Source organism: Cnephaeus nilssonii, assembly GCF_951640355.1.
Source record: "Cnephaeus nilssonii genome assembly, chromosome: 6".
Lineage (NCBI taxonomy): Eukaryota > Metazoa > Chordata > Mammalia > Chiroptera > Vespertilionidae > Cnephaeus > Cnephaeus nilssonii.
In genome coordinates this window covers 44,783,601-44,797,958 of record NC_137077.1, presented here as the reverse complement: position 1 = coordinate 44,797,958, position 14,358 = coordinate 44,783,601, and the positions used below count along the sequence as shown (strand labels likewise).

Here is a 14,358-nt window from a genome sequence, read left to right as displayed (position 1 = left end):
ATTCTATTCAAAAAGTGAGCTCTTATTCACGTGGAGGAAGCCTAAAAGGCCATTAACTTGGTCTAAACAAGCTTCCAAAGAATATAGCATTCATGAAAGTGAAAAATAAAAGAACAAAAGGACAGTTGAAGTACTGAGGAAGAAATAATACTAGGAAGTGATTCGGAAAAATAGCAGTTTCAAAACCTAAGAGAACCAAAATGCATAAATGTCACAATATATATTTATATACTGTATATGAGGCCCCTAGAATCATGAGAAGTGCAAAAAATTAACTCATTCTCGAATTGCCCCCCTTAAAAATCGAATTGTCCTCCTGTGGGGCTTGTGCCCCACGTTGGGAACCACTGGTGGGCCAAGAATAAACCCCACAACCATTGCTTTAAAAAACTTCATTTCAGACTGAAATCCACAGGAACCAGGACTTAATGGCAGCTTTTTCTCTTAATATTTAAGTACAGTAGCTTCTCAAATAATGTTTTGTTCAAAGTTTTAAGATGCCGTAGGAACTTGTATTTATTAGCTTGTGGTAAACTGGTTTCGGTATATACGTTGTTGTACCCATTCCAAGAACCCATTGAGAACGTTGAGGACTTAACTGTAGTCTTAGAGGAAACGAATCTGCTCACCTACCTATGACAGTGCCTCAGCCTTTCTAAGGTTTGCACAGTGCAATCCTAGAACTAATTTTTAAACAACAGAAGCATTTGCTCATTTTCTTAATGAAATGAGGATTCACAAATGCAACTAGATTTGCAAATATCAAGGTAGTGGAAAAAGCCATGGCTGTAATGTAACTAGCAAGTAGCACTGTCTTCATTTGTTTTGCTCCCTTAGGAAAAAGTCGCTAAAATTCTGAATATCCCAGTGACTGCATTATGTACTATGAAGAGTTAAAGTAATGTGAGAGTGATTGATAAGCTAAATTTTTCCTTGGATAAACACTGGATTTTATTTTCTCTTTTATCATGCTATTTGATCAAAATGATCCCAGTGCCGAAACCGGTTTGGCTCAGTGGATGGAGCGTCGGTCTGTGGACTGGAAGGTCCCGGGTTCGATTCCGGTCAAGGGCATGTACATTGGTTGCGGGCACATCCCCCGGTGGGGGGTGTGCAGGAGGCAGCTGGTCGATGTCTCTCTCTCATCGATGTTTCTAGCTCTCTATCCCTCTCCCTTCCTCTCTGTGAAAAATCAATAAAATATATTAAAAAAAAAAAAAATGATCCCAGCATCAAGTGCCCAGTGCCCACGTGGTTAATGCCGTAGCTATGCTCCTGCTGCTTCTGTTTTGTGGAGAAAGTCTCACCATGCTTCCTTGGTGTCTAATACTTCAATCACAGTGATCAAGAAGCCACTTATCCAAAACATTCTCATTTTAAAAATCACTTTTATTGTCATTTTATGGTTAAAAAAACATACATGGCATGACTATAAAGTAATGAGACAAGTTTCCACATGTGGCTTGAACTACCGAGTCTCATTAGTATATAGTCACATCCTGTCTCGAACTTGGAAGAAAAATATGCCTTGGCTATATGATTATCAATTTTGTTACTTAAAATTTATTGAGTGCCAACAGAGCACTAGGCACATATATAACACAGAATTGTACAGTCTCTAAGTTGTAGACTATATAATTTACATAGATTTCTTAAAGATAACATTAAAGCATGTATTTACAGAACTTTAGACAAAAATAACAATACTGGAAATCAGCAAGTTTCTGTCTAGCGAGGAGCACCTTTTCATGAATGAGAGGGTTACGCAGAACTTGTGCGTGAGCACTTTAATTCCATTACCCAGCAAGTCCATGTTATTTCATTATATAGTTCTATAAAGCTATAAGAAGAAAAGCCTAAGTGGAAAGCCATAATTGGTTTCATTAGGTCAAATACACATTTAGAAAATTCTCTGCTGAGACCAATGCTTCAAGGAGACTACAGACGTATTTACATATTATAGCACAAAAGCTAGAACTATGGCATGCAATTCCAATAAGGTGGGAGAAGGATGAATACGAAAATCATTTTTCTAAACCTGAAGTTTCTTTTCTATTAATGTGATTACCATAGCAGTCTTAGTTTGCAAAGAAACATACCTTTAAAACAAACAATGATGTTACACAAAATTATTGATGTTACACAAAATTATGTTAGAAAAATTCAAGAGATTTTTAGGTAAATACAATGAATAGAAAATTCTCCAACTGACACCCACCATCGGTAGCCTTGTAAGTTTGGGTTCTTGAGAGTGATTATAGTGTTAACCACAGCATCTCCGGTGTGTCTATAGGCAGCCCTAATATTGGGAGGTGGGCCAAGAATAAACCCCACAACCCTAGGAAATAATCGTGACCAATGTTGGAGGAAAAGTTTCTTAAGCATTCATTAATACACAGCAGAGTGCCAGGGAGCCCTCTTTAGGGAGAAATGAGATTTTCCTTTGCTAGTAGCTGAATCAAAATAGTGAAGAAAATTTTTTAGATCCAAACTAAGGCCCTTTTACTCTCAGAAGCTGCTCTCAAATTCAAGTTTAGTACTTGGATGCACTGTGGTTCTGAATGATTTGTCAAAGAAACAGTGTCAAACAATAATCCGGGTTTGCCTTGCAGTCTAATGGAAAATAAATACTCTCAATCTCCTGCCTGTCTCCTGCACTCTCAGTAAAGGAACTCTTAGCTATTCTCTGTTCAATGTATTATAAACATACATCAAATAGGTGACTGGCCCTTGCCTTCTGCTGAATTTAAATTTCTCTATTTTTAAAAAATGTCTTAACCATACTCAGAAATGAAGGACTCAAGAAAATGTTCAGTCTTTTATTTAAAAACTATAAACAGTCACCAAAGTAAATAAAGCCATTCTATAACATAACTGTTAGGTCTCTATTGTTACTGCACATCCTCATGACACAGCAGAAATGGTGGCTGGAGGCCTTCCACACTTTTGGGTGCTAATAGAACAGGCAAAAGGCAGTTATAAATGGATACATGTCACGCTGAGGAGAAAAGACAATTTAATAAGGAAGTGAGCAGTTTCTGAGCAGGAATGTGATACAGTATTAAGAATGGAAGAATAATACAATAAAATTCCACACTATATTAAGATAGAAAAAGTAGTGAAGAAAATATCATACCTGCACATAATGCATATATAACACAGGAGAAAACCTGTATAAAATTCCATGTATTTAAACCAATTTACAAATACAAAAAAATTCTGTCCAAGCTCTGAGCTTGCACATGACAAACGTTTACAGTGGATACATGTTAGGGAAAACCAAAAAATACCTTCAAATAGTTTTTCTTCTACAAAAATGACATGAGATATATTATTCATTACTCTTTCAGCCAGCAAAATGAGTTCTAACAAGGTGTATAATACAAAAAAAGAAAAGGGAAAAAAAAAATCACAGTTCCACAACTGTTTTGACTTTACAGCATCAGTACCTTTGCAGAAGTATTTACACAAATTTAAAGAACATTCATCCACTGCGTAGAATATATCACAATTACTTACAATTGACAGGAAAGTCTAGAAAACTTTAGGACCTACCAGTAATGCTTCTAGGACACCACAGAATGTATTTCCAGTGGCTGCAGTGGCATGAAAGGTGTTCATTCTATTCACAAATATTTACAAGATCTATTCAGACTGGTAAATTTTTATGATAATAAATAAGTGAAAATATATTGGCTCAAGTAAGAAAACCAAGCTACTGATTTCTAAACAAAACACACAATCCATAGCTAGATATTGGTGGCCCCCTCAGAGATACGGGGTATAGGTGTGCTGAAACTTTTTTTTTAATTATTCAAACCAGCTTAAACGGTTTTGTAAATATAAAAATGTGCTCCTTTTTGGATATAGATAAAAATATTTAATGCTTCTATTTCATCTGCTCATGTAGGTTTTACAATATTCCATGTATATTCCAATGTGGATGGTACTGAATTCTGATCATACCAGTTTCCATCAGGATTTATCAGATCTGAGAGACATCCTGCAGATAAGCTGGTTGACAATCCCACAGCAGTTTGTTTTTTTTTCTTTTTCTTTTTAGATTTTTTTTAAAACAGAACAAAGGGATCACTCAGAGATCAGAATACGAAGCTTCCTCTCAGCATCATGGGAGGAGATAAAATAATTCATTCTATGGTCTCTGCTCCATTAAGACTTGGTGCTTTCTTCAGTAACATGTGAAATGTATCTGACTTGGAGTTCCCCACTACAGAAGTGGAATTATTTTTCACTGCAGCATTTCTGAGTCTTTTTCTTGTTCTTTACTCTGAACTGTAAAGTTAAGTTCGTAAAGGCATTTGGCAAGGGTGGAGGACGCTTCCATGTTACTAATGGCTAGCACTGATAGGTTGTTTTCATGTCTCTTTAACAATCTGGAAGAAAACAAAGAAGTTTATCAGCATCCAAGGTCCCAGAGATGATTCCTTGCGGATTTTGCAAGTTTAAAAACTAAAAATTTAAAAGACTTAATACATAGTCCCACAGTAAATGTAAATATAGCATTGCTAGAAGACAAAAAGGAATTTGGGAAACTAGTTAAACCTATTCAATTTACAGAGTAAACTGAGCCAAACTCGGGCATCTCAAATGGAAATGACTTTCTAGCTACTTACTAAATAGTAGTGTCAGAATTAGGCAACTTCTTGGCTTGTTTTTTCTTCGTGGTACCTTTCTAAATACAGGACACTACCTAGCATAATTTGCATTAATCTCCATTCATGCTTCTAGAAAATTCAGGTAGTATCTCTACAAGAGTGAAATTCATAGAACCAAAGAGTGGAATGGGGTTGCCAGGGGCTAGGGGAGATGAAAATAAGGAATTACTAATCAATGGGAATAAAGTCTCAGTTAAGCAAGATGAAAAGCTCTAGAGATCTGCTGTACACTTTGTACCTCTAGTCCAGTGGTCGCCAACCTTTCGGACCTCACGGATCACCAGTGGTCCACGGACAACCGGTTGGCGACCGCTGCAACAATAATGTATTGTACACCTAAAAGTTTGTTAAGTGGACAGATCTCATCGTAAGTGTGCTTGACTCAATAAAAAAATTTTAAAAATTCAGATCCTGTCAGAAAACAATTGGAGGGAAACAAAATGGTTGCTTTTAAGAGATTAATTGAAAATAAAAATTATGTCCTACTATGATAAAGTTTCTCTTCATTAACTGAAAACAGGCAACATTTGCCTTAACTATTATTTGAACACCACAATATTCCATAAAAGAAACTGGTTTTTAAAAAATTTATAAACTTACTGTGTGGTTCCACTTATATGCAATAAAAACTGTAAATATATTTTTTCTTCCTTATTATTTTCTTAATTTTTCTTTCCTCTAGTTTATTATAAGAATATTACATTGTATATAACATATAAAATCTGTGTTAATCGACTGTTTATGTAAGACTTCCAGTCAACACTAGGCTATTATATTTTTAAAATATATATATTCTTATTGATTTGAGAGAGGGATGGAGACAACAATGATGAGAGAGAATCATTTATCAACTGCCTCCTGCACACCCCCTACTGGGGATCGAGCCTACAACTTGGACATGATCAGGAATTGAACCCGCTGAACCACTGAGCCACACTGGCTGGGCTATTAGATTTTTGAAGCAGTCAAAAGTTTATATGCTGATTTTCAACTGTGCAAGGTAGCGGGGAGGGAGACCAGGGGGTTTAGGGGTTGTGCTCAATGTTCCTAACCCCCACGTTGTTCAAGAGTCAACTGTATTACTAAACGATCAGTGGAAAAGCTAGGTGATTGGTATATACTAGTAAGTGTTCACTGCAAAATTATTCCAAGATTGCCTTACTTGTGAAAAATTTCACATAACATGTTAGAAAAAAAATCAAACAGCATGAGATTATCCAAGAACCTTCAGTGCCTTCATAAATAATCCTGGGTAAAAGGAACTGAAAGTGAAAAGGAGGGAGATGAAAACTTTTAAATTTTGAATGACAAACATTATAAGGAAGCAATAAATGGGAAAAGACAGAAATTCAAAGCCAAAATTTAACAGGTGGGGACTGTAGTAATTTTTACCATAGCAAAGCAAAGCATAGCAAAAGAACTATGAAAAGTTTGAGATTCATGACTAAGGAGTTGAGCATCTTTTCATATTTTTCTGGCTATTTGGGTATTTGCTTTTATGTAGTTTCCATACATAGATACTCCATAGACTAAAAAAATGACTAAAATTAAACATTAAAATTATATCAAATATTGATCAGTATGTGGAGTAACTGAGACTCATACACTGCTGTAGGGAGTGATAAAACCTCTGGAATTGTTACGTACTAAAGTTCTAATATCCTATGAATCACCAATCCTTCATAAAAGCTCAATAGAAATCCTATATAATCAAGAGCTAATATGCTAATCAGACCAAACAGCAGAACGACCTTCCAGACAAAGCCAGGGCTGCCAGGGCCAAGCCCCTTGCATGAATTTCGTGCATCGGGCCTCTGGTGTGTGTGTGTGTGTGTGTGTGTGTGTGTGTGTGTGTGTGTGTGTGTGTATGTGTATGTGTGTGTATGTGTGTATACACACACACACACACACACACACACACATATATATATAGCCAAAAAACATGTATAGAATGTTCACAGCAGCATTCTTCTTAATAGCCCCAAACTTGAAACAACCCATATGCCCATCAAAAGTAGAAAAAATAAATTTGAGTATATTTATGCAATAGAATTCTATACTGCAATAATATGAACAAAGTACTGCTATATGCATTAGTCTCACAAACAATGCTGAGTAAAAAAAAAAAAGCAAGAGAGAATATATACTATATGATTCTACTTATATAAAGTTCAAAATCAGGCAAAATTAATCTGTGGTGTTACAGACTGGAAGAGTTGTCCTACAGAAGACGACAGGATCAAGACTGGCAGGGACTCAAAGGGGCTCTGTGGAACTGATGCTGTTCTATTTCTTAACTTGGATGGTTGGTTATATGGGGGGTTCATTCTGTGGTAATCCATTGGGCTTTACACTTCTGTGTTTTATACTTATCTTTAGACATACCTTATTTCACAAGTTTATTGAACAACTTAAAATGAACTATGAAATTTCTATGAAAGTCATAAAAATCTTTATTTAAAAATAGCATACAAAGTAGAATCAAAATATTTCCACTTTATAAATTAATAGACACTTTGACAAAAAAAAGCATTGTTTCAAAATCTTAATAAAATAATATTTTCCAAACTGACAGTCGCATATTAAAAAGTATTGTTTATTTTTATGTCACAATAATAAAACTAGAAAGACTAAATTTAAGTCACCAGGATGATTTTAAGGTAACAATTTCACTTAAAATTTTTTATTATTATTGATTTCAGAGAGATAGAAACATCAATGAGAGAGAGAATCATCCATCGATCAGCTGCCTCCTGCACACCTCACACTGGGGACTGAGTCTGCAACCTGGGCATGTGCCCTGATCGGGAATTAAACCATGACCCCCTGGTTCATAGGTGAACCTCCAACCACTGAGCCATACCGGCTGGGTACAATTTCACTTTTTATATAAATTAATATCTTTTATTTGGGGAGGATCTATAAAAATTAAATAAGCACTCACTAGATAAAAACTGAAATATGTCTGTTTTGTAGAAAATTATACTTTCACTTTCATATTTCAAAAGTTCTTGATATGTTTAACAAAGCATAAACATTGTGTCACTTTAATGCACTTAATGGATAATGTGAAGTAGTTTTTAAGTACCATTATTGAAAACAATTTAAGACACAAATCAGGAGTTTGAACACAAGTATATCTCCTTTAGCTTCCAAAATAAATATATTTTCTGGAGAAACTAAACCAGAAAGGCTTAAAACTGACAGTGACCGACACTGGGAAGGTTAGGAGGTGATCAACTGAACAAAACCCGGACTGGGTGAAAGTGAACACACAGAACACAGGGACAGCTTCCTGGCCTCTCCCCGTTTCTGTTTCCAGAACGCAGGCCCTCACGTCGACTCTTATCCAAACGGCCCACCTCCAAAGGCAAGAAAATCAGAGATTCTTCTCTGGAGAAACAATCTTTCTATAGAAACTGACATTTGGGGTAGAAGTGGGCTTCTAATAAACCAACTGGTTTATCAGGGGTCACCCTAAAATAGCAATCACCAGTGACAAGTGGAGGTCACCCAGAGGGTCCAAATAGTTTTTAAAAATATTTTATTCTTATAAAATAAAGCCAAGGAATTTCAGACATTCAAGGAATTTCAAGGAAATGCCAACTATACTGCGAGCAGATAAAATGTCAAAAATGCTAGGAATTAATATCCTGAGAGAGAGAAGGCACTCTCTTCAACATATGAACAGAATGTTACAATACAGCAATAACTGGCAGCTCAGAAAGAGCACTTAGAAATTAAAGCAGAATAGCTAAAGTAAAAATTCAATAGATTGATGATAAAGAAAATTTCCAGAAAATAGACAAAAATTAAAGCTGAGAAAAAAAATGAGGGAATCCTATATAAGAAGAAGAAAGGAATATGCTAATTATCTGTTACGCCCTGAGACGTAACGACCAACTGCGTAATGACTGGATCACGGATCTGCAGGAGGGTGGGGCAGCCAACTATAAGCAGGCCGGAGAGCTACAGGTGGGGGCAGGGCAGAAAGCTATGAGGAGGGGGGAAGCGGGGGGGGGGGGGGGAGCTCCAGGAGGGCGGGGCAGCGAGCTACGAGCAGCGGAGAGCTACCAGCGGCGGTGGGCAGGTGGCCAGTTGAGGCAAGCGGCAGCAAGCTCCTTGCATACAGTGCACAGGGCTACTAGTCAATCTATAAGGGTCTAGCATCCACAAAACAGAAATTCAAGAAATGGGAAATAGAGACAATGCTGCTTTTAAGAGTCTCTCTTTGCCTTTAAACTTTGCCATTTTAATTATGATGTATCTTGGTGTTGGCCTCTTTGGGTTTATTTTGCTTGGGACGCTGTGCTTCTTGGACTTGAATGTCTATTTCCTTCACCAGGATAGGAAAATTTTCACCCAGTATTTTTTCAAATAGGTTCTCAATCCCATGCTCTCTCCTCCTTCAGGTACACCTATGATGTTGTTAGGCTTGATGTTGTACCAAAGGTCCCTTAAACTATTCTCATTTTTTGGGATTCTTTCTTTTTGCTATTCCAATTGGGTGTTTTCTGATACTTTTGTCTTCCAAATTGCTGCTTTGATCCTCTGCTTCATCTAATCTGCTGTTGATTCCTTCTAGTGTATTCTTCATTTCAATTATTGTATTCTACATTTCTGACTGGTCTTTTTTATGGTTATATGTCCTTTTTTATGGTGTTGAAGTTCTCACTAAGTTCCTTGAGTTCCTTATAACCATTGTTTTGAACTCTGTATCTGAGTTGCTTACCTCCATTTCTTTCTTTTTTTAAAATATATTTTTATTGATTTCAGAGAGGAAGGGAGAGGGAGAGGGAGAGATAGAAACATCAATGATGAGAATAATTGATCAGCTGCCTCCTGCACACCCCCTACTGGGGATTGAGCCTGCAACAGGGGCATGTGCCCTTGACCAGAATCCAACCAGGGACCCTTCAGTCCCCAGGTGTGTTCTATCCACTGAGCCAAACCAGCTAGGGCTGCTTGCCTCCATTTCTTTAAGTTCATTCTCTGGAGATTTCCCCTGTTCTTTTATTTGGGACACGTTTCTTTGTCTCCTCATTTTGGCTGCCTCTCTGTTAGTTTCTATGTATTAGGAAGATCTGCTAGGTCTCCAAATTTTCATAAGGTGGCTGTATATAGTAGGTGTCTTGTAGGGCCCAGTGGCACAGACTCCTGGGGTCATCCAAGCCTGGTGCTCTAGCTCCCCACTCCCCAAAAGTGGAGACTGTGTACAACCTCCTGATGTAGTTGAGCCTTGATTGTTGTTGGTGTGTCAAGGATTGACTCCCAGATGAATCAGCTATGAGGACTGGCTGTAACTATAGCAGAGGAGCTACTGTGTATGGGGCCAACCCATGGCGCAGGACTCACTTCAGTAGGGTCGTGGTGCCTGCAGAGTCCACCCCTTAAGTGTGTCACTTGTGGGGGTTGTTGGGTGGTACTCCAGCATGGCTGAAGCTGGCCACTGTGTAAGCTGGGTCTGCAGCTTTCTGGGAGGTGCAGGCCAAGACTGGCCTCTGACTGTGCCCTGCCGAGGGCTAACAGGCATGAGCTACAGAACGATACGCAGATGGTTATCACTTATGATGGGCTTGCAGATTCCCAGGGGAGGCCACACTGTAAACCAAGGCCAGATGTTGTTAGTGCCAAGCCTGGGGCCACTTAGCAAAAGGTACGTGGGATGCTGAGGCCAGATACTGCTTGTTTGGGCTTTGTGAACCTTTGAGAAAGTTTAGGAATGTCCGCAGCATGAGCCAAGACAGGCCATTTGTATGGAAAAAAACACTGGAAATGGCTTGGAAGGACCCACAAGTTGGGCGATGTGGCTCTCAAGGAATCACCAGGGCAGGGCAAAAAGTTATTAGCAGAATAATGGAGACTCAGATTTGGTGCCTACAACAGGAACAATGGTCACTGCCAGCACTTCTGTCTGGGATAAAGCTGCTCCTCCAGCCCTCACCCAAAGCCAGATAATTCACTGCCTCCTCATGTGCCCCTGGTGCCTCTCAAGCTGCTACCCCAGCGCTGGAGCTCAGCATGAATCTGAGTAAGTCCCTGTGCAGGTTCTTTAAGATGAACGGCTGCAATTCCAGCAGCCCTCTGTCTCACTCAGCTGCAATCTCTGCTAGTATTTACAGCTAGAAGTTATGGGGATTTCTCTTTCTGGTACTGGAACCCTGGACTAGGGAGCTTGCCGTGGGGCTGGGAATCCTGGATTTCAGGAGAGACTTCCACAGCTGAGATATCCCTCATGATGTTTAACCACCACACATGGGTGTGGGACCATCCTGTTCTGCATCTCCGTCCCACCTATCAATTCTTAAATGACTTCGTATCCATAGTTATAGCACTTCTGCTCAGGGGTGGTTCTCAATGATGGCTATTCTGTACTTTAGCTACTATTCTGATGTGGTCATGGAAGGATGCCAACAGTGTGTTTACCTACTCCATCTTGACCAGAAGCTCTCATTCTTTTTTGAGGCTGAATAACTTTCCATTGTATATATACACAAACCACATTTCAGTTACCCATTCATCTATTGATGGACACTTGGGTTACTTCCACCTTCCAGCCAAGCTGCTATGAACAGTGCTGCATAAATATCTGTTCAACTACCAGCTTTCAGTTCTTTTGTGTATATATCCAGAAGTGGAATTGCATAAATAATCCTATGTTCAATTTTTAGACGACTGCCATACTGTTTTCATAGTGGCTATCCCTTTTTATATTTCCACCAGTAATACACAAGGGTTCCAATTTTTCCACATCTATGCCAACACTTTTTGTTTTTTTAATAATAGTCATCCTAATGGGAAGGAAGTAGTATTTCATTGTGGTTTTGATTTGCATTTCCCTAATGATTAGTAATGTTGAGCATCTTGTCATGTGCTTATTGGCCTTTTGTTTATCTTCTTTGGAGAAATGTCTTTCAAGTCCTTTGCCTATTTTTAACTTGGTTTGTTTGTTGTTGAGTTTCAGGAGTTCTTTATATTTTCTGGATATTAACCCCTTTATCAGATATGTGATTTACAATTATTTTCTTCCATTCTATGGGTTGCGTTTTTATTCTGTCAGTAGTATCCTTTGATGCACAACTTTCTAATCCGGATGAAGTTCAATTTGTTTTTCTTTTGTTGCCTGTGCCTTTGGTGTCATATCCACATGTCCAAGAACTCATTGCCAAGTCCAATGTCATGAAGCTTTATAGTTTTAACTCTTACATTTATGGCTTTGATCCATTTTGAGTTAATTTCTATATATGGTTGTTTACTAAAGGGTTAAACTTCATTCTTTTGTATGTGACTACCCAGTTTTCCCAACTCCATTTGTTGAAAAGACTGTCTTTTCCTTCTTGAATGGAGAACTGGCACCCTTATTGAAAATCATTTGACCATATATGTGAGATCTTATGTCTGGGCTCTCTATTCTTTTGGTCATTATGTCTGTCATTTCCCCAGTACCATAGTTTTGATTACTGTAGCTTTGAGTAGATTTTGAAATCAGGATGTGTAAGTCTACCAACTTTCTTTTTCGAGAGTTTTGGCTATTCAGGGTCCCTTGAGATTTCAAATTTTAAAATGGATTTTTCTTTAAAAAAGAGTCATTTTGATTATGAGAGGAGTTGCATTGACTCTGTAGATTGCTCTGGGTAGTACTGATATTTTAACTCTATTAAATCTTCCAATCCATGAACAAAGGATATTTCCCCATTTATTTATGTCTTCTCTAATTTCTTTCAGCAATGATTTATAGTTTTCAGTATATAAGTCTTCCATATTCTTCGTTAATACGATTCCTATATATTTTATTCTTTTGATTTATTATAAATGGAATTGTTCTCTTATTTTTTGAATCGTTCATTATTACTGTATAGAAAAGTACCATTTGATTTTTAAATAAGACCTCTGTATTATACTGATAAAAAATAAATGCATCAAAAGGAAAAGAAATACATTGCAATTCTCCAGTGCTCATGCTTAATCAGAATGGAGATAAACTGCATTTAAACATCTTAAACTATTCAATCATTCTGAATTTAAAAATTTAAAAATACTGACATTTCATGTTGTTCAGTATGATGTATTGTAAGAATAAAGCTAAATATCCATGTATCTTCCTTTTGTGCTGCAGGGGTGTTTTGTTTTGTTTTGTTTTGTGTGTGTGTGTGTGTGTGTGTGTGTGTGTGTGTGTTTACTGCAAATAGAATTTGCTTCAGTCTAAGAAAAATACAAACCAGACCCTGTAACTTATTTCACCAAGACGAGAAGTATCATCAGAGAACTATCTTGTGCAGCTATCTGATTTCCTACACTCTCTTCCCCACATATATATGTTTGCCAGATTCTCTGTCAGTATTTTAACTCAAGCAAAACTCCCCATCAGTGTAGATGTTCAGTAGATGTTCTATATGGGGATTCCAACCTGGACTGGGAAAGTAAAGGGAAAGAATTTAGTGGATTGTGTTAATTCTTTTGCTTCTGCCATATTAAGATAATAGGAACTGAAGATGCCAGAAGACATTTGGGAGGTTCAGAGTTAAATAAAATAACAAAATCAACAGCAGCATAAAAACAGTAAAATGAAAACTTTTGGCCCAGTAATTATATTCAAGTCAGCTAAAGTGTCTTTGCTGTAAGCTTAAGAATGTGTAATGTGGCCCGGCTGGTATGGCTCAGTGGCATCCATGCACCAAGTCACTGGTTCGATTCCTGGTAAGAGCACATGACTGGGTTTTGGGCTTGATCCGCAATTAGGGGGGGGCATGTAGGAGGCAGCAGATCAATGTTTCTCTCTCATTGATGTTTCCATCGCTCTCTCGTTCTCTCTTCCTCTCTCTCTAAAAGTTAATAAAAACACATTAAAAACAAAAAGAATGTGAGGAAAGTCTGCATTCCCACCAGCCGTGTACTAGGGTTCCCTTTTCTCCACATCCTCGCCAACACTTGTTGATATGTTGATGATAGCCATTCTGACAGGTGTGAGGTGATATCTCATTGTTGTTTTGATTTGTGTCTCTTAGATGATTAGTGACTTTAAGCATTTTTTCATATGTCTCTTGGCTTTCTGTATGTCCACTTTGGAGAAGTGTCTATTTAGGTCCCTTGCCCATTTTTTAATTGGATTGTTTGCCTTCCTTTTGTTAAGTTGTATGAGTTACCTATATATTTTGGAAATTAACCCCTTATCAGATGAATCATTGGCAAAGTACACTGCTGGTGGTAATGCAGACTGGTGCAGCCACTGTGGAAAACAGTATGGAGTTTCCTCAAAAAATTAAATTCGGAACTCCTTTTTAGACCCAGTGATTCCACTCCTAGGAATTTATCCTAAGAATCCTGAAATACCAATCAAAAAGAATATATGCACCCCTATGTTCACAGTAGTGCAATTTACAATAGCTAAGATTTGGAAACAGCCCAAGTGCCCATCAGCAAATGAGTGGATTAAAAACCTGTGTTACATCTACACAATGTAATACTCCCCAGCTGTAAAAAAGAAAGACCTCTTATCATTTGCAACAGCATGGATGGAGCTGGAGAGCATTATGCTAAGCGAAATAAGCCAGTCAGAAAGATAAGTGTCACATGATCTCACTCATATGTGGAATCTAATGAACAAATTAGATCCAGAGACACAGAAGCATGGGACGGGCTAGAAGAAGTCAATGGGGGAAAACAGGGAACATATGTAATACTT

At 37.9% G+C, this 14,358-nt stretch overlaps 1 protein-coding gene across 1 annotated transcript in view; it reads right to left on the bottom strand.

Annotated features, from left to right (window-relative positions):
* Nucleotides 1-1,205: 1,205 nt before the first annotated feature.
* ARID2 (AT-rich interaction domain 2) overlaps nucleotides 1,206-14,358 on the bottom strand; it is a 184,325-nt gene continuing 171,172 nt past the window's right edge. Inside the window, exon 21 of the mRNA XM_079774640.1 lies at nucleotides 1,206-4,394. Within this exon, the coding sequence (XP_079630766.1) occupies nucleotides 4,250-4,394 (145 nt within the window). The 3' untranslated portion in view covers nucleotides 1,206-4,249. The remainder of the gene's footprint in view (nucleotides 4,395-14,358) is intronic.